The sequence below is a fragment of the Nematolebias whitei genome, chromosome 8 (assembly GCF_014905685.2).
Source record: "Nematolebias whitei isolate Nwh7 chromosome 8, NemWhi1, whole genome shotgun sequence".
NCBI lineage: Eukaryota > Metazoa > Chordata > Actinopteri > Cyprinodontiformes > Rivulidae > Nematolebias > Nematolebias whitei.
The window spans coordinates 13,060,978-13,082,845 of NC_056505.1; the positions used below are offsets into that span (position 1 = coordinate 13,060,978).

The 21,868-nt window shown below is 39.5% G+C and overlaps 2 protein-coding genes across 2 annotated transcripts in view; both read left to right on the forward strand.

The window, feature by feature from the left end:
• msh3 (mutS homolog 3 (E. coli)) overlaps positions 1-1,092 on the forward strand; it is a 58,412-nt gene extending 57,320 nt beyond the window's left edge. Inside the window, exon 24 of the mRNA XM_037680294.1 lies at positions 719-1,092. Within this exon, the coding sequence (XP_037536222.1) occupies positions 719-800 (82 nt within the window). The 3' untranslated portion in view covers positions 801-1,092. The remainder of the gene's footprint in view (positions 1-718) is intronic.
• A 4,610-nt stretch (positions 1,093-5,702) lies between these two features.
• rasgrf2b (Ras protein-specific guanine nucleotide-releasing factor 2b) overlaps positions 5,703-21,868 on the forward strand; it is a 55,302-nt gene continuing 39,136 nt past the window's right edge. Inside the window, exon 1 of the mRNA XM_037680295.1 lies at positions 5,703-6,064. Coding sequence (XP_037536223.1) covers positions 5,789-6,064 — 276 coding nt within the window. The 5' untranslated portion in view covers positions 5,703-5,788. The remainder of the gene's footprint in view (positions 6,065-21,868) is intronic.

Sequence of the window (21,868 nt, forward strand, 5' to 3'; positions counted from 1 at the left end):
TGGGAACCCCGAAATATTTTAGTGCTCTTTGTTGTTATTAAAATGAACATTCCCCTGCAAACTTAAGCTGTTCTGCTGCCTTCAAAGTTAAAAGTCTCCACTCTAACTTTCCCTGCAGGGGCATGTGAGGGGCTGATAAGGTAAACTCCAAATATATTGTAAAGGACTTGTGACGCATCACTGAGTGCAGAGGATAATTTAAAAATCAAACTCTTTAACGATGACGCAGAAGAGTTTTTGATTGGACTACATTGCATAAGACAAATATTCAGTTTACCGTTACGTCAGGAGGAGGAAGACACAAACAAAATAATTGTTTTGCTGTTAAATCATCTGTATATTTTTTTATGTTAAATAAATGATTCTGTCAGTAACACCTCACTCTTTACCACAGGCTGCTGAATCTCAGGGCTGCTTATCTTTTTCCAAAGTAATCCTCAGTATTTGAAATATCTGCCAGTACACACACACACACACCACACACACAAAGCACAAGCCTTACCTCTCGGTCAGTGTAATCCTCGTGATATGAAATGTTTGTACTTTGTTGGAGCAAAGTCCTATGATGCACTTAAAGAAACTGAATGGATTTAATTTGATTTTTACTCAAACATGAAAAGACGACATGTTAAAGTTCAGCAATTGTTGCAACATATAAAGATAAGATTTTCCAAAACAGTTTTTTTTAAACATTTAATATTTCTGTCTTTGTCTCTAGGAAGCGTAAGAAACTTCTCTCCGATCTGTGGCGTATTTCTGACAAATCATCCCTCGTGAAGTGGCTGCAGTCAAGCTCTTGACGTCTCTGCGACAGCAACCATTATCGTCAGAACACACAAAGACAGAAACCCTGTCAGCGGCGTCTGACAGGCTCAGAGGAGAATTTACATGCCCACACTGAATTTTCACTGATGATGAATGATAATGATGTTTTGCTAAATTGTCAACATGCAAGAAAGCTTTTATGCATCTCAGGTTCTGCTTGTTGCCATCGTATGTACTGTAACCTCACTGTCAAAACTCTATTTTATTGTACCCCAAACGTTTGCTTTCAAAAGCTTTTCCAGCCAAAGAATAAAGAAGACTAAAACAAAACATGAATTATTGTTTGGTCTACATTATGAAAATGTAAAGAAAAATAGCCTGCAATGAAGGTTGAAGCTTTTTTGAATGATGAGTTTAGCTTTGATCCTTCATGACCTTTGGCACAGTTGAGATTGGGCCCTTTATATCTCCATGTTGACAGATTTATTATTTCAATATAACCTGAGTAAGATCTGTAAATGGAATACTCTAGTTTAAATCATTTTGTACTTATATGGATAATTTTTACTTTTGCTTCTGCTGCCCTCCCCTGGGGGGGTACCCCAGGGCTCTATTCTTGGTCCTCTCCTGTTTTCACTTTATCTTCTGCCACTGGATTCTATTTTCAGAAAGCATGGTGTGCAATTTCATTTATATGCAGATGACTGTCAAGTCTACTTCCCTTTGAAACATAATGGCTCCACTCAGTCTCTCCTGGACTGTCTTGATGACAGTAGAGGATGGATGGTACTTAATTTCCTCCATTTTAATGAGAAAAAAAAAAAAGACTGAGGTTATGGTCTTTAAATCCTGTGGTCCTAGCAGTTTCCATTGATTCTTCCTCTTTGGCCCCATATGAAAAATCCATTGTTACAAATTTTGGAGTGAAAATGGACCCCTGCCTGAAACTTGACTGCCATGTCAACAAGGTGGTTAAGTCCTCTTTCTTTCAGCTGAGGCGCCTGTCAAAAATCAAGCCCCTCCTTTCTAGGCACCACTTAGAGACAGTAATCCACGCTTTTATTACTTCACGCCTGGATTATTGTAACTCTCTAGGAGTTAGCCAGGCCTCGCTCTCACTGTTACAACTGGTACAAAATGCTGCAGCACAATTTTTTACTGGTACAGGCAGGCGAGATCGCATCACTCCAGTTCTGATGTCCCTTCACTGGCTTCCTGTCCAGTTTCCAATCCATTTTAAAGTTCTATTGTTTGTTTTTAAGTCTTTGAACGGTCTTAGTCCCTCATTTGTCTGAACTGCTTCACCTTTACATGCCATCACGTGCTCTTAGATCCTCTGACCAGATGCTTTTAGCAGTCCCGAAAACCTTTTATAAATCCAGAGGAGACGGAGCATTTTTTATAAATCCAGAGGAGACGGAGCATTTTCAGCTCTGGCTCCTAAATTGTGGAATGAGCTGCCGCTGGAGATCAGGCAGGCCCCATCAATCTCTGTTTGTAAAACTCATTTAAAAACACATTTATTTTCATTGGCTTTTAACCTAGAGTGAGTTAGCATCTCTGTCTTAATGTTGTATTCTTTCACTTGTGATGTTCTGATTATTTTATATATATATATATATATATATATATATATATATATATCTATATATATTGATTTTATTGTTTTGCTGTATTTTGTTTGTTTTATTTTTGTACAGCACTTCGGACGGCTGCTATGTTGTATTTTAAGTGCTTTAGAAATAAAATTGGTATGGTATGGTATAACACCTGATGGTCAGGGTAGACTTAGATTTTCACAGACTGGTAAACTGACTGGCTGTTTCAGTCAGGACTTGGACGGGACCTAATCTGCAGTCTTAATTATTTAGCACACAAAGATATTTTGGACAATGTAGACTTCCACCTTTCTGAGAACATTTAAAAAACATAATCTATTCCAATATGCCAGTGCACAAAGTAGATATAAATGTTTTTATTTATCCAACATTTTTCAGTCCGGTCATCTGGACAATTTCTTTTTTTTGTGCTGAAACGTTTCGCCTTCAATCCGGAAGGCTTCATCAGTCAAAGAAACGCACAACAAAACTGATTCTTCCTCCAACAGCTTACTCCAAAGTGGAACAAACCAGTTCTGCTTGTGATAAGATGGACTCTTTGGTACGCCCCTCCTCCATTGCCGGCCCTCTTCTTTGTTGACAGTCTTGTCAAACTGGTTGAAAATGACAAAGTCCATGCTCAATAATCCAGGTACAAAAAGTTGTGTGTAAAATGAAGCACCATGCAGACTGTTTTTACAAACATTTGTGAAAGAATGGGTCGCTCTCGGGAGCTCAGTGAATTCCAGCGTGGAACTGATAGGATGCCACCTATGCAACAAATCCAGTCGTGAAATTCCCTCGCTCCTAAATATTCCATAGTCAACTGCCACCTGTATTATAGGAAAATGGAAGTGTTTGGGAATGACAGCAACTCAGCCATGAAGTGGTACGCCACGTAAACTGACGGAGCGGGGTCAGCGGATGCTGAAGCGCATAGTGCGAAGAGGTCGCCATCTTTCTGCAGAGTCAATGACTACAGACCTCCAAACTTCAAATTAGCTCATGAAAAGTGTGCAGAGAGCTTCATGGAATGGGTTTCCATGGTCGAGCAGCTGCATCCAAGCCATACATCACCAAGTGCAATGCAAAGCATCGGATGCAGTGATGTAAAACACACCGCCACTGGACTCTAGAGCAGTGGAGGCGCGTTCTCTGGAGTGACGAATCGCACTTCTCCATCTGGCAATCTGATGGATGAGTCTGGTGGTTGCCAGGAGAAGGGTACTTGTCTGACTGCATTGTGCCAAGTGTAAAGTTTGGTGGAGGGGGGATTAAGGTGGGTGTTGTTTTTCAGGAGCTGGGCTTGGCCCCTTAGTTCCAGTGAAAGGAACTCTGACTGCTTCAGCATACCAAGACATTTTGGACAATCCATGCTCCCAACTTTGTGGGAACAGTTTGGAGCTGGCCCCTTCCTCTTCCAACATGACTGTGCACAAAGCAGGTCCATAAAGACATGGATGGCAGAGTCTGGTGCTGATGAACTTGACTGGCCTGCACAGAGTCCTGACCTCAACCCAATAGAACACCTTTGGGATGAATTAGAGTGGAGACTGAGAGCCAGGCCTTCTCGTCCAACATCAGTATGTGACCTCACAAATGCGCTTCTGGAAGAATGGTCAAAAATCCCATAAACACACTCCTAAGCCCGTGGACAGCCTTTCCAGAAGTGCTGAAGCTGTTCTAGCTGCAAAGGGTGAACCAACGTGGATTAGGAATGGGATGTCACTTAAGCTCATATGTGAGTCAAGGCAGGTGAGCGAATACTTCTGGTAATGTAATGTGTATATATATATATATATATATATATATATATATATATACACACACACACACTAAGTCATAATCTCATATTTCTTTTTAATGGAGGCCTGGGTCTGTGGGAAGCCTAAACGCATGTTTTGGACTGTGGGAAGAAAACTCACACAAACATGAGGAGACCATGCAAACTCCCCACAGAAAGACCCCAGAATCCATCCTTGGGAATGAACCCATGACTTTCTTGCTGTGAGGCAACCACTACTCCATCGTGCTGCCAAAGATGTGGTTTAGTGAGTTTGCTCTGGAATAACTTAATTGGCTGCACAGCATGACCTCAACCTCATTAAGCATTTTTAGGATGAACAAAAATTGTGAATCAGTTCTTCTTGTCCAACATCTGTGCCTGACCTCATAAAAGCCCTGCAGAAGGAATGGGCACAGACCGTAATAAAAACACTCCAAACTCTTAAGCCTTCCAAGAGGAGTGGAAGTTGGGGGACCCCTGGTCTTTATCCTAACTGTGACAGAAGTACATTACTTCTGCTGCTTTAGTTGCAGTTATTTTCCTCATATCAGTCATGTGTCCTGAAATTACGTAATTTGTGAACATTTGTGCACGGCTGCCAGCTACGTGTGTTTGTTTCCCAATGGAAACAGCCGAAGTGACCTAAAGTATGTAAAAAAAAATGATGACCGAAGAGCTGTTAAGGATTTGTTGAGTAATCAGACAAAAGTGATTTGTTTACATTGAATGTGGACCCAGATTTCAAAAGTGGTTTGTTTACATTGAATGTGGACCCAGATTTTAAAATTGCTCAACTTATCTGGAATACTGATGTAAACTTGTTAAACTGCATCATCTCATTTAGTTCAGGATAACCTACTTAATTATAGCTTTTATAGTTCGTGACACATATCTTAAAGTACATAAAATGTATATATTTTTTACATACTTAAGTTTTTTTATTTTACTTATGTTATGAATATATTGAAAGAGTGCCATTAATGTGTGAGAAATATATCAGGTATATAAGGGAAAATAAAGATACAGGTATTTATATTTACTACTTAGCTCTATGATGACTAGTCCTTTGCCAAATATACATTTATTAGTTGCTTTTGTTTTTTCTCAGGTGAGTGGGATGAACTCATTTTGATCCATCGTAGAACAGTTTTTTTTCCCTTTTGATTTGCTCTGTTTCATGGTTGTCTCTGAATATCTCCCTGTTCTCGCTCCGCCTTTATTTCCACCAACTCCAAGATCAGCGCGCATGGCAGGGAGGGAGGAAAATCGAGAGACCTTGTTGAAGAACGTGTTGGAGTGGAGAGAGAGAGTTAACCGCTGTCAAAGCCGATTACAGCGCATCGGCTCTCTGACTCTGTCTCTGTCCACTTCAGGCTCCCCCACCCCTCCCTCTCTGAGGGACTTTTTTTTTTATCTTCTTTGAAATGAATCCTGGCTTTCTGCTGCTGGTTGATGGGGCTGGAGCGCCTTCACCATGACTTTCACAGCAGAGGCGCTTCCGCCAGCTGGGTAACTTTTCCGTGCGCCGCTGACGCGTTCCTCGGGTTGGGGAAAGTTTACGCAGGGGACGACATGCGCTCGCGCTGAGAGCTTTCCCTCTTTCTTCATCTCTCCTCTCAGAGAGCGATAGGGCCGAAAGATGCAGAAGAGTGTCCGCTACAACGAAGGGCACGCGCTGTTCCTGTCGTTCGTCGCGCGTAAAGAGGGCACCAAGCGCGGCTACCTGAGCAAGAAGACGGCGGAGAACAGCCGCTGGCACGAGAAGTTCTTCGCCCTCTACCAGAATATACTGTTCTATTTCGAGAACGAGCAGAGCGCGCGACCTGCTGGGATTTACCTGTTGGAAGGATGCACCTGCGAGCGCACGCCGGCGCCCAAGTTGTCCACAGCCGGGAAGGAGGCGCTGGAGAAACAGGTGAGACGTTTGAAGGAGGTGAAATCACAAATGTTCAGTCTCCTTCACACAGCAGGGCATCTGTGAGTCTGCTCCACACTCATGTCTGTTTTATGTAACTTGTGACTTTTTTTTAATTTTTTTAACTTTATTAATAATAATAATAATAATAATAACAACAACGTTTTTAGTGTGCAGCAGCAAACAGCAGCTCCTCTTAGGGATCATCCACCAAGAAGGTGCAAATGGGAGGAGAATCAAAAAGAGAAATGAATTTAAGTTTTTTTTTTGTTTTTTTTCAAAAATATATGAATGGATGAATGAACAGTTGCCTTTCAGCGCTGCAACTTCCTCCATCTTTGATCCAGCTGCATGGCTGCAGGCCCACTTGTGCCAGATTTTTTTTCCCACAAAAAATATTTAAAAACATCCGTTTTTCCATTGTTGGTTTTATTTAGAGTTGGGCAAAATTAAGCAACAGGTTTGCTACTTTGGAAGAATTTGTTTTCTTCTGTGCAGATGTGCAATAAACTGTAATTTTCCATATTTCAGTCATAATTTTGAAGCAGAAATATTTCATTTATGTTTTATCTTTGTGCTTTAGTTTCCCTGAGTGTTTTTGAGCATTCAGAAGTTGTGCCAAGGGATTAGAGGAAATTTGCTGACTCATGAAATTTTTTATATGTTGCCTTTTCTGAAGTGTTGCACAAAACATTTGAATACATACTGAACATCAGATTTACTTGTATAAAATTCAGTTTGGAGATATTAAAAATATATATATTTGTAGCCATGGCTACAAATATTAATTTATTTACCACCTTTTATTTAATGCTTTTATAAACGTAATGCAGCACACAAACTAGAAGAAAAACACCTGTCTTGTCATTTGAAACATGCAAGTGTTCAGCAGTGCCCGTAAAAACAATATAAAGTCAATTTTATAAAATTTAAAAAAATATTCAGTTTTTGTAAACTATCTTTTAAAATATTGAAACTTTGTTAAATTAAGCGGATAAAGTTGAACAGAAAGTTTCTCCTTTGATGAATTATATGACAGGATTAACGCTTTATTAATGCAGCAATGTTCGTGTTCATGTACACAGCTAGTGATGTAATCACAAAGTTGAGTAGTTGCACCAGAATATGGAAATCTGAAGAGCAAAGCAAATATTACATCATAACCCAATTCAAATCACAATGACAGCTATAACAATGCAGCAGCTAAAAAAAATAAATAAATAAAAATAATAATAATACGAATAAAAAAGCCAGACTTTCAGATAAAGAACATCAAATGCTGAAAAATTAAAGAGATGTGACCTTTTTGGCCAAATCTTAAAAATGACATTCTGGACAATGCCACAAGATGTCACACTCTTAGTGTGTGTTGTGAATGACACTCAGTTACTACCACTCCAAAATATGGCTCAATATTTATAAAATTAACTGTTGTATCAGTTTTGTGTTGTATTGGTCAGTTATGATGGCCATCTTAAACTGGGTTAACAGCAAAATTTAAGATGTACATCCAATGATTACTCGCTGAGAGTTTCATTATAGTCCATCGACTGGTTCACAAGATATTTTGCTAACACATCAACATGTGCAAATACAAAGACATGGGCCAAAACATAACAATCTGCCTTTGCCCTTCAGCGACAAGCGATAAGTACAATTTATCTGCATCAATATGCACTTTAAGCAATCAGCCATGTTGTCTTTTCAGTTCATTCAGTTCCCAGTACTCCGTGGAGAGGTTTGCTGGCACACCTGGAAGCTAAACCTTGTTCAGCTTCAGTTCAGCTGCAGCTCAAAAAAACCCAAAAAAACCAACATATTTTGACTCAATAAATGAATGTAATTTAGCTTGCAGCAGCATTCTCTAGTTAAATCTGACCCATCTTAAACCACAACTCGTAGAAAAACTTGCACCACCTTTGTGAGCTGAAGAGCTTAGTGGATTTTAATAATTTACGCTTATGTAACCTGGATTTTTATTAACAAACGAATAGTCGGATCCTTCTGGGTCAGTTCGTTACTTTAATACTGTGGTATGTGGTGGGTATATTTTAGCTGTAAAAATGTTGTGATCTGAAGGTGTTCACCAGATGCACATTGTTGCATTAAAATGTTGAAATAAACACTTAAGTGTCAAATTTATTGGTGAAAACTTGACCAAGCACCGCTCTATTTCCTCAGCTGGTGTGATCGTTGTCTCAGCCTTATACCCTCACCACTTCATGGTTATCACAGAGAAAACAAGAATATTTCTCTTTCAAGTCCTGGTTTTCAATTGATCTCAGAGACACAAATGTGCACATACCAAGAGAGAGACACCTGTGAGAACTGACATTTTGGAGTTTGAGCAACAAAGCACAGACTGTTTGTGAAATAACTAATGTGAGGTAAAGAGGGGTCGGAAAGAGCATATAGAAATATATATATATAAATATATGCTTTAACTGGCCATGCTTCAAGTTCTAACTTTACAGGTGTTCTGAAACAGTCAGCAAAAAGGGGATGAATTAAATTGTTGCACTGTAAAATAAAGGTTTTACAATGACAAGAAATAGTTTCTGCTCTGAGTTGCTGAGTCACACTGATCCCAGACCTGCTTCAATAAAGCACACAAGTGGGTGAAAATATGGAAGTGACCTTATTTAAAGCAACTGCTTAGATGTGAAATCAAACAAACAAACAAAAAAAAAGTAATGTATAAATGTTATTAAATAGTTACAGTCACATGCCAGGTCTGACATGAAATCTGGTGTACACAGACCCCGAAGTTTGATCTTTAGAAATCAAATCCAAACTTAGTTTCCCCAGCACCCTAAAATCTGCAATCTAAGAGTCACCATCTCATCATTAAACCCAACATGAGTCTGATTTACTGCCTCTGGGTGCATCAACTGCATTTTCTCTGAGTATCCAAAGTTCTGTGAAGTCTCATGTCCAGATACTTTTTTCTGCAAAGATGGCCGACACTTAGCTTGGCCAGCACGCAATCAAATAACATGGTTGGCTATTTTAAGGTTTGAGAGTGCTGTAGAAGATCTAATATATAAAATATTATATATTCACCATGAGCAGCTTCTTCACATACATACCTGTACGTGCTGTTCACAAACTCAGAGGTTTCCCCTTTGAGAGACTGGTAACTGACATGTTTACAGTTACTGTTATGTACATGCATAAAACCAGACACCACGACCCCAAATAGTTTCATAGCTATGTTCCTTACAACGGCTTTCTATTGACTGTTATATACAAATATATTTGTAAATGAGTTTTATTGATCTTTTACATTGTGAGTGCGACATGAAATGTTGCCAGGTGTTTGAATGACTGCTGAGCACAGAGTTATGAATATTGTTTAGACAGTGTATTTCAATGAATAAAAATAGGCATTAAACTATTTAGACCACAGTGCATTGCAAAATATTGACTTTGAACATTCACATTCGTAACTGTAAACAGGTCAATGGCCAAATGTAATGCTGTACATTAGAAATGAGGAAAATATTTTTTATAACTGTCATTTTCCTATGTTATCAGCTTCTCAAGAGACACACAAGTGGTAACTTAAAACTACTAACTACAGCAACATACCTATTGCACAGCATATTACAATGTCCCATTACTCTTTAGCTGCTTTTTAGTCTCTGTAACAAGCCAGCAGTGACAGGCTGTATATCATATATCAGGGCCGATTCTAGAATCTGCCCTGTAAGGGTGCTTAGGCCCCGCAGTTTCTGACAATGGCTCTTTGGCTTAAACAATGTGGTGGCCATTTGTGTCAAAAGCATTCATAATGTGTGTATGTGCGTGGGGGTGTGGGGTTACACACTTGTTGCGGGAGGTCTGGGGGTCCTCCCCCAGAAAATTTTGCATAAAGTAGATACTATTTGCTGCATTCTGATTAATTTTAATGGGTTTTAAATATCTATGTTTACCTACATAAGTAAACACTTGATCCAATAGCTATTTTAGAGTTAATGGAACAACAAGAAGTAGCGCTAAGCTAGCGACGTGCTATACAGATGCGCTAGCTAAGATGCTACAGACGTAGCACTCTGCTTTTTTTTATTCATTCAACCTTTATTTATACAGTAACCCACAGTGAGCCTCGAAGACTCATTTACAAGTGAGACCTGTTTAGACAGACAAAAGTAACAAAAGTGACGCATGTAAAGGATTTGGAGGTGAAAAAAATTCCTATCAAACTCTCACTCTCTGGCCGAGGAGAGAGAGCCTGATAGTGAAAAACCACCCTGCACATAGGCACATAATGATGCAGACATTCTGCAAGGGAGGAGAGATGACAAGAGAGATGATCGTGTTAAGGACACTCCAGAGGAACTGTAGGAGTTCTGATAAGAATGATACAGTCAGTTCCCTCTGCTGAGATCCATAAACACTCTCGAGGGGTGCCAAGGTCGACCTAGGACAGCACCAGAGAGAATCCAACAGTCCTGAAATGATGACAAAATGTGTATTCATCCAGGTCCCTCTGATAGGTCTGCAGACTTCCTCGGTGGGAGGGGAGGGGGCCGAGCATCAAATTTACAGGGCCTCCAGGCGAATTGAGATAAGGTGGCCTGTCAAGGCCAGTCGGGGAGCCGAATTCAGATCAGTAACGTTTGTTTTGGGAACAGGCAGAACTTTACTGATTCATGTCTGCCTTGAGTCTTTGCTGGTCCTCACAAATCCCAAATGTCCAAATTAAGTGGACACACCGCTAGTCCGTGCCTGAGCGTATTCCTCGAGATCTGATCCATCCTGCCTGTGAATCCTAGGGGTCGCAAGTGGCCTGCGATTCTCACAAATCACATCCAATTTGCGGTTCAATTCACAAGACAATTGAATCTGGGTGCTCCAGGCATGGAGCAAACCATCACATAAGGAAGGCATCCTGACAAGGGCCAGATTTGCTGCTGACAATTTCCTTGTTTGTTGATAAACCAGGAACCAGACAATTAAAAAAAACAGGAAACCTGTTATCATAAATCCAAATACATATGCGTCTTCAACGTCCTCGATGGACAGCAGAGATAGACACATCACCTTCCAAGTGTCCCTGGAATCCATGACATATCCAGCTGCATGCGTGTCATCAGGGCAAGTCGGCTCACCTGAAGCTTGTTCTTCTGGTTGAGAAAATTTTATCAATTGCAATGAGAGACCATCTGACCAAATCCATAGCAAAAAAATTACAGTTTGGAAGATATGTAGATAGAGCCTCTGAAGTAGTTTCACAGACAGGACAGAGCAAAAGCAAAGCGGAGGAGGGAGAGGAAGGGGAAAGTGTCTGCCCTTGACAAGAACAAGTGATGAAGTGCTCTGCCTTACATTACACAACCTAATGAACTCAGTTTAGTGTTAACTGATCATAACAAATAAAGACTAAACGTATGCAAACAGAAATTGCAACATAGCTATATCTACATACAAAACAAAGCACAACTAGCTTTAAGCATTAAACTTTAATTTAACCATTAAGCATACAATGTAGTTATGACAGAAAATGGAGGATTTACTTGCAGTTCCCTTTGTACAGATGAACATGTGGTACGTCCTGTTTATCACTGTTGTATTCAGCTGCTCATGAGGTCGGCCACAGGACTTTTTTCCATCTTTTACATTTTTCCAGACCCAATTTAGGTTTTGGAAATGGAATAAACTGTACTTCATCCTCTGAAGCAGCACGATTCAACTAAACTGCTCAGGGGGCCACAGTTACTGAAAGCCAGCAGCTCAGGGGCCGAACAGCCAGCAATTAAAGTCATTATGTAAATTAAACAAGTTTTACAGTGTTGCCTTTTATATTTGTTTATTTTGTTGCATTGAATCATAAATGCAAAAAACAGAACCTAAAACCCAAACACAGAACCAAACCCTCCCCCCCCCCACCCCCAAAACACTTTTTTTTTTACTTTATTTTTCAGAGATGCTGAGTTAATATTTAGAAAAGAGGCTAAAATCTCCAATTCCATATATCCTACTGCTAACATGCTAACTCCTCTAGCTTGTTGCAAATGTTTGTTTTAAGAGCATTAGCTTGCAAAGAGAAGCGGGAGTTGCTCATCTAGTAGACAAAGCATGATTGTGTTATCAGCTGGAAAGAACGTACAACTAGCAAAGTCCATGCTCAATAATCCAGGTATCCAGTCCAACAATTTTCAGTCAGGTCATCTGGACAGTTTCATTTCAATCTGTTGGATTGTATACCTGGATTATTGAGCATGAACTTTGTTGGTTTTGAACCAGTTTGATATGACTGTCGACGAGGGAGAGGGCCGGCACCGGAGGAGGGGGCGTGCCAAAGAGACCATCTTAGCACCAACATAACTGGTTTGTTCCACTTTGGAGTAAGCTGTTGAGGGAAGAATCAATTGTGTGTTGTGTGTTTCCTTGACTGATGAAGCCTTCTGGATGGAAGGTGAAACGTTACAGCATACAAAAAAAAAAAAAAAAAAGAAAGAAACTGTCCAGATGACCTGACTGAAAATTGTTGGAACGTACAACTAGGTTTTTTTTTATGAGAATAAAATTGTAGGGAAATGTGCCCTGTTTCTGTTTTCTTATTTAAGGCATTTAAACCGTAGGAAGAGTTTGTCTAAAAAATGTCAGTTTTTACACTATGACTTTTAAACATCATGGTATATACCTTGAAACCAGTATTATGCCCATGCATGAACTGATGACCACACAAACTTTATTTTTAATTTTTTTCTATTTCTGCTGAATTTGTTTTATTTAAATTCACAAAAAACAAAAACAACAACTACCAGATACATCCAGAGAGGCTTTGAGGGAGACACAGGACGACAGAGTGTGCCTAAAGACACACATTAGACAAGAAAAATGTGTCGTTTTTTATCTGTAATGGAGTTACTTTAGATGAAAAGAGCAAATCACCATGTGCTGTTACTGGCACTGATGTAAGCAGGAAATATGTTTTGTCTCATGTTGCAAACCTCAACAGTTGCATTTTATTTCATCACATTTATTTTTACTCATCTGTACTGTCTGTCTCTTCTTGTGTTTCTCATCTGGCGCTAAAGCTGTTGGGTTTAATTGGAGCTATTTTCAATCAGTCCTCAGGTAAAATGTTGTGCTCTGGTACTTTAAGTGTTTGGCCATGAGCATCCTTTCATGCACGCAAACTCACAAAGGAACATTTTCTTTCTGAATCCTAAAACGTTTTGTTCAAGATTTCCATGTGTCTGCGAATGTTGTGTTTACAAGTTTCCCAGGTTTAATTTTTTTCTGCAAAGATGTGGCAGCAAAAATCTAAAAAAGACTTTCCGTATTTCATTGCTCTGTCTTTTCACTGATTGTCTGTAAGGTAGAGTCAGTCTGCTGCAACCTGCAGCATCACACCCCCACAGCGAGCCACACAAATGACACACAGCTTCTCCATCTCGCTCTCTTTTGCACACTCAGATAGACACAGACCCTTCAAATAATTTGGAGCGTATTCACACCAGTCTGAATGGTTTCCACAGCGACTGTGGGTATGCGTTACTGATGTGAACATGCAAAGGACCAATAAATTTAGCACATCTCACATATTCCATGAACCAGACTCACACCTCAATTATCCGTTGTTTTATTCATGGCTCACCTCCTTTACATCAAACTTTGCTGACAGTTGACATTAATGGGCTGGTGATCAAATAAATGTCAAAGCTGAGGAAGAGTTTTCACACAGAAATAATGTCAGTTGTTATACAAGCTCACGTAAACAATTCTTATAAGCAATCTAAATTAAGAGTCAGGATTTTGTCACATATAGTGGGGAGGTTCCAGCCTGCAACCAAATCTCTGTAATAACACACTAGTATAGGCAAAATGTGGCCATTTAAATGTAATTTTGTTAGTAGCTCATGCTGACATTATTCACACCAAGACTTGTTCGGTTTAATAAATAAAATGATCAGACATGATGCACTGTGCATGTCTTGAATTGTTCAATAAAAAAACGTGTCAGCTTAATAATCAGCTTTTATTAGATAACCTACCAGACAAAATTATTATTTTTTTTCTTAATAAAAATAATTCAGTAAAATCAAAACACCAAGAAACACTCACCATATTGTGATCATTTTGTGCCTTGTTTGAGTCTTACGTAGCGATATCTGTTTTTAAGCTGCTTATTAATGTGTAAATGTATAAACAGATGCATGCAGTACATATTGTAGGATTTGCCTTTTATTAAACATATCTGTGTGATTTGAAGAATAAAAGAACAGCACCAAAGTTCATGCTCAATAATCCAGGTATAAAATCCAACAATGTTCAGTCAGTTTATCTGGACAGTTTCTTTTTTTTTTTTTTTTTTTGTGCTGAGACGTTTTGCCCTCCATCCAGAAGGCTTCATCAGAAAGAAACTGTCCAGATGACATGACTGAACATTGTTGGAAAGACAACAGCAGTTAAAGTGCAAGTGAAATGTTCTGTGCCCCTCACTGTGTTAACCATCAGCAGTTGGTAGAAGAAAACTTAACAAACACTGTCGTGAGAAAGTTAAATTACACTTTGAGCTGCAGGAAATCGATATTACGTGGCAGCAAATGATGGATGGACAGACGGACAGATCCGCTTAAGGAATAACAAAACCATGACGTCATGTTGGATTCTCAAATAATAGGTTGTGTTATGATGGTGCTTCATGTATTTTATGCCATTACTGTATATGTTTGGTGAAATAATCAGACATTTAAAAAAAAAATAAAAAAAAATAAACAAATAGCCACATGGATTAATCTGTTTTCAGTTAAATACTGAACTAAAACAAGATAAATTATGAGAATTTTCTTTCTAGTATTATTTAAACACTACTTCCAAGAATGGTTTGAAAAGGATGAACACACCTTTCTGTCTGATTTCTGTCTCAATTAATCTGTATTAATTTTGTTAATTTTTATTTTTTTTAATTTGGAGATTTGAAAAAGACTGGCTGCGTTCCTCCATGGACTTGAAATCAAAGAAAGAAGAATCAAAGAAATAAAAGGGTTGACACCTAAAATAGTCGGTATTGCTCCTGATATATCTGAATATAGTTGACTATTATATGCATGTCTGTGTGAGAGAGAGATTAGTTCTCATTTCAAAGCTTCACACCTTTCTCACAGCTTTGTGCTTTCACTGATTTGCACTAATTAAAACTGATTTTTTTTATTTATTTCCAGAGTCCGATCAGCTTTCCTCCACAAGGTTGCTTTTTTTCCTCTTAACTTAAAAAAAAATCAAGTATTAAAGCCATTATGGGCTTTGTTAGTGTTAAAATTTTAAACCTCCATTTTCTCAATTGAATTGCTGTTAGAATTAAAGTATGAAGTAAATTTATGGAGGTGGCAGTTAGCCTAAAAAAAAAACCCACTTCCGCTACAACAAAATTCTTTGTCGGCTTCTTGACATATTCTCCTCCAGTTAGTCAAATGTTCTTGAACTTAAATTAGTTAATAAAATAATAATTAAAAAAAAGTAGACAACATGAAACCACAGCCAGGAAATAAATAGCTTAGTGATGTATAAACATTAGAAACTGAGAAAATGTCTGGTCTGGTTCAGTCTAAACTTTATATTACTGTGCTTCTGTTGTGTCTCTGTTCCAGCGCTTCGTTTCTTATCTTTACCCCAACAAATAAAGAGTTTTCACTTTATATGCCAGTACTAGAGACTGATTGACATCTATAGAAGGATGTTGGTATGATGATCTCTTTAGAAAGATCAGCTGATTGTCCCTGTTATGACTTTTGAAAAACAGATGTACAGAAAAATAAAGCAAACAGTTTACAGACGACTGAAACCTGCTCCAATAGTAATCGCAGTATTTCGAAGTTTCGGGGAGCTCCATTTGTTTACCCCGTCTTAAAGGCATCTCATATCCAGTTCAGACACCTGTCTTATCATTATCTATGTGTTGCCTTTAAAAGTTGTGTTTATACTTTGAACATGACTTTAGAAATCAAATGTACAGTTAGTTTTTTTCCCCACAAAATGATATAATACTTTGTATCTTTCACCGTATGGATGTGCATATTCAGTTGTCGCAGATTATTTTTGTAAAAAAGGGACCACTGGATGATTAAAGCTCTTGGTGTGTGGCACTTGTGCACTCCTCACTGCCTGTGCAGGTGTGGGTTTTCTCCAGGTATCCTGGTTTCCTCTCACAGACCATAAACATGAATGTTGGGTTCACTGCTATCTCTAAATTATCACGAGGTGCTGTAATTAACAAGTTGTGGTGTGACTAAAGTGAACAGCTTCTTAATGAGCTCATTGCCAAATATCGTGGTAAACCTGTTGATGGCGTCTTGCAGTGATCATTCTTCTTTCTCAAAGAAAAGCTGCTGTTTAAAATGCATGTTGTGCCACCTCTCACCTGGCACTGTGTGCGGATGGGTAAATGTGTTGCAAAGCACGTTGAGTAGCCTGGTTGGCTAGAATGGCACCTATCTGAGTAAATGTGAGTTTGCATCAGTCAGTCGGTCAAAAAATGTCTCCCTGTTTGTCTAGCTGTGGTCATAATGGAAGAGAAGATAGGACTTGTACAATACATTTGTCTCCACAGGAGGTGCACACTGCAGACAATAACATAGGAGGCAAAGCACTTAGTCTGAATTTAAGGTACTTAAAGCTGCCGAGCAGAAAGTTTTACACAATTTCTGTGAGTTTTATACCACAGAAACTTTTTGTTGCCAGGTCATAACCTAAATTGTCCCAGCCAAAAGAATTAGCTTTCTCAAACTTTGCGGTGCTACCTTTAAAGCGCTGTCACACTCCAGCTGCAACATTATGTCAACAAGTCTACAATCTAACACGCTATTTTACCCTCTTGTATGGATCATGTTAAAGTCGGGACCACTATTTAGGTTTTCTTTAGCACATCTGAATAATACTCGGTGGAGTAAAGGTTTTGCACTCTGCATGGTTTAATTAATGTGTAAAAATATGTTGTAAACCTTTGAAACCATCCTTAGATTTTGTGTCTGATAAATGGCTTCCTGGAAACAATCTCTAGTGGTTGTGGGAAGCTGCTTAACATAATTTAAGCTGACACAGGAAGCTGAAAGTGATTAATTTTTACTGCAGTATTCTACCAAAGGGAGGCTTTCTCAGGTAAGTTCAGGTGATAACTGTTAATTTAGCCAGAGGATTTTCAGTTTCATTCTCAAACAGTGTTATGTGAAACATCAGTAGAGTGTGACTCTTCACTAATAACTTCACACTAGTCTGTACTGTCTTTAAACGAACCCACAACCAAATGTATTATTTCTTTGACCCTCAAATACACTTAAAATGTGTGAAAATGCCAAATCACACTTTTAGAGGCTCCACAATATGTATGAGACTATTTCTGGTCTCTTTTCCATATGGTTGCATGGCAACCAAAGGAGGCTTCAGACAAGATTTCCAAAAATACAATAATGGCACTTTGGTTGTTATGTTTTGTGTGTGTGTATATGTATGTATGTATGTGTGTAACAAACATTTATCAGTTTATTCCCAGTTCCTTCTTTTAATGTCCGGCGCCCAACAGGAGGCAGAAAAATACTCCCATTCCATTAACAAATGAGCAGAGGAACAGACAAGCATGGATGCCAAACCTGCATGCCTCTGGACAGTAGAGCACAAATAGGAACTGCACACATACTGTACTTCACAACTTTCTTAGTATTCAAACACTGATGTGCATTTTTGAAACATGAGCCTTTCGAGGGTTTTGTAACGGTCATTGTGCCAGTTTTTAATGTTCACCTACAATGTATGCAGCCTTGTTTTTAAACTCAAAGCTGCTGTATGGAAATCTGTCCTGCAAGGACCAAATCAGCAATTTCTATAACAACCAGCTGTTTCTTCACGTCAAAAGATGCTTCAAATCTCCCCACTGCATCATTCTTTATGGCAATACAGCACGATGGAAGACTGTGCAGGACATAAAGTCAAATGTGTATTGCTGCCTCTGCAATGTTTTCATTATGTTTTAGTAGCTTGGTTGTTTTGCTCTTGTCCTTGGAGCGTTTGATAAGACTTCATTCAGCACATTATTGCTCCGGTGGGGGCACAACAGGAGCTGAGAACTCAGAGGGGCATGCAGAGGAAGGAGCTGGATTGTTCAGGTTTAGAGTTCTGATTGGTGGAAAAGTGAATCCAAATGTTTTCCTGCTGCTTATCTCTCGGTTATCTCTCCTCAGTAATGAGCGTTATTGTTTCACAGGCAAACTTTTGAGCTTGCACAACATTAAAATGCTGGCTTGTTAATATTAACAACTCTCAGTGTTATCAACACCAATCGTTGGTTTCTCACAGATTTTTTTTTGTGCCTCTTTTTTTTCTAATGTTTCTAATAGATATTCTTTATGAAAATGGAGCCAGTAATGTGGTACGTTGAGTTTCTTTACAATATCTAAGGACAGGACAAGTTTGAGGTGTTTTAAAAATAATTTCATACATTTGTTTAGGTGTAAAGAATAAATGTCATGTTGTTTATTTGTCATATGCAGGTTAACACAAGGTCAACTGTACAATGAAATGTTCAGGATGAGAAAAACTGATTTGACTCACTAAAAACAAAAAGCAAACAAGAAATGCTAAATCATGCAATAAGGGTACAAAATAAAGTATCAAACGTGAAAAAGAAATATAATATTTACAAGAGCCAAAAGAAAAGTAATAAACAACAAGATAGTAGAATTCAATGGTGCAAATAGGATGAATTTGTATGAAGTTTTTCACAGATAGTAAAATAAGCTTAAATGCACATATACTGCATATTGCACACAACTAACATAAACTACACAGGTTGTGTGACAGGTTATTGCACAGGTAGTGAGTAACAATGAGACTAATTGAATTATGATGGTACATACACGATACAGTCACATAGTGCAGCAGCAATAAACATATTAGGTGTCACAGATGTGGCTTAGTGCAATGTTATTGCCAATTGTTCAGTATTTTTGTTAAGAGTTCAGTAATCTGACAGCTTGTGGATATTATGTGTCCTTTAGTCTTTTTGTGTGTGATAGCAGACTCCTGTATCGTCTGCCTGAGGGTAGTAGATGGAAGAGTCCTTGTGCTGGATGGGTGTGGTCCTTAATGATGTTACGCAAACATCGGCTGTGGTAGATGTCCTGGATGGTGTGGAGACTGCTACCAGGGATGTCCTCTACTGTTTGCAACACCCTCTGTAGTGCTTTCCGGCTCTGACTGGTGCAGTTCCCGTACCACAGTGTGATGCAGCCTGTCAGCAGGCTCTCAATGATACACCTATAAAAGTTTGTGAGGATGCGGGTGTTCGTACCAAGCTTCTTTAGTCTTCTTAAGAAGTCAGGAGGGTTAATCCGTACAAGGCAACTGGCCCAGACAACATCCCCAGAAAAGTGTTGAAAGAATGTGCTGATCAGCTCTGCGAGGTGCTGGCAGACATTTTTAACACCTCACTTACCCTGGAGACAGTTCCCACCTGCTTGAAGACTGCCACCATCATTCCAGTCCCAAAAAGCTCTACAGTGACTGATCTGAATGACTATCGGCCAGTGTCCCTCACCCCGATAGTCACTAAATGCTTCGAAAAACTGGTCATGACTCACATCAAAACAACCATCAACACCAACGAGGACCCTCATCAGTATGCATACCGTGAGAACCGATCAACAGAGGACACCATCTCCTCTGTGGTCCACACTGCGCTCAACCACCTGGAGCAGAAAAACTCTTACGTCCATATGCTCTTTGTGGACTTCACATCCGCCTTCAACACCATGATCCCCCAAACCCTGATGGGCAAACTATTCACACTAGGACTAAGCCCCTCCATTTGCAACTGGGTACTAGATTTCTTAACAAACAGACCACAGTCAGTGAGGATCCACAACTTCTCCTCCTCCACCATAACCCTCAACATTGGCTCTCCTCAGGGATGTGTGTTGAGCCCCCTCCTGTTTACTCTGCTCACGTATGATTGTGCAGCTACCCATCCAGGCTGTCACATTGTAAAGTTTGCAGATGATACAGCGGTGGTGGGATGCATCACAAACAATGATGAGTCCAGCTACAGACAAGAGGTGGAACACCTGGAGAACTGGTGCAAAGAGAATAACCTTCACATCAACGTGAAGAAGACAAAGGAGATGATTGTGGACTTCAGAAGGAGCAAACACACATACACCCACCTGAACATAAGAGGATCTGCGATGGAAGTGGTCTCCAGCTACAAGCACTTGGGTGTACACATGAATGACAATCTCAGCTGGAACAACAACACCACCAGCCTGATCAAGAAAGCTCATCAGAGACTCTACTTCCTCAGACGGCTGAGGCGAGCTGGTCTGGGAAGATCAGTCCTCACCTCCTTCTACAGGTGTGCAGTGGAGAGCATCCTGTGCTCCAGCATCAACGTGTGGCATGGAGGCTGCACAGCTGCAGAAAGAAAAGCTTTGCAGAGAGTGGTGAAGGCTGCACAGAAGTCTGTTGGAGTCAGTCTCCCCTCCATCACAGACAACTACACCTCCAGATGCAGGAAGAGGGCCACCTGCATCATGAAGGACCCCACTCACCCAGCACACACACTTTTTGTCCCACTCCCCTCAGGAAGGAGGTTGAGGAGCATTAAGTGTAAAACCACTAGACTGAGGAACAGTTTCTACCCTGAGACAGTTAGACTCATGAATCTCTAACCAGAATAATCACTGTGAAAAACTCACATCATGTTGCTGCTGATCTGTTTCAATGTTGATGTGTTCATGCGTGCTCAGCTGCTTACACAAACTCATGCTCATGTTTGTGCTGATGTTCAATGTAATGTTTTTATGATATTAGTGCTTAGTGTATATTTAGTTGATGTTTTTCTTAGTTCATATCTTAGATGTTATCAATGTTTTTCTTTTACATTTTATTGTTGGATGTAACTGGGACCCTGTGTACATAATTTTGCTCCACCACATGTACCACATGAGGTGCGAATGACAATGAAATATCTCTGACTCTGACTCAAGTCTTGTCATGCTTTCTTGACCACAGTGTCTGTATATAAAGTCCAGGACAGATCCTCAATAACGTGAATGCAGAGGAAAATGAAGCTGCTGACCTGCTCCACCTTAGTGTTGTTTATGTAGATGGTGGAGTGCTGGCCTCCACACTGTTTCCTAAAGTCCACCATCATCTCCGTCATTTCGCTGACATTTATCGAGAGTTTTTTTGCTGACACCAGCTGGTCAGTTGTTTCACCTCATCTCTGTAGGCACTCTCATCGTTGTTGGTGATGAGGCCCAGGATGGTGGTGTCATCAGCATACTTGAGGATGACATGAGAGCTGTGCTTGGTGTTACAGTCATGTGTAAATAGAGAGTACAGGCTGACACATTATCCAGTTTTAAGACTGCGCTTAAGGCTTTCCTTTTTGATAAATCCTATAATTAGAATTGGCTTGTTATGCTGAATTAAGCTTAGACTACTAGAGGACAAATTTACGCAATTTTCTTAAATGAATGTTAAAATTGAATAGTTTTCATTTTATACTATTTCTATCTTAACGTGATTCTTGACCTGCCATTATGTATCTGTTCCTCCTTCCTATTCCTCTCAAACCCAGCTGGTTGAAGCTGGCCACTTGTCCTGAGTCAGGTTCTGCTAAAGGTTTCTTCCTCATGAGGGAGTCTTTCCTTTCCACTGTTGCCTTCATGCTTGATCAAGATGATAATTATGTGATGGAGTTAATTTCAAAGCAGTCTGCTCCCCAGAGTTAGAAAAATTAGAAAGTTATTCGTTTTGTTATTATGATTGAACTAATTGTCTGAAAAAAGGGGCAGATAT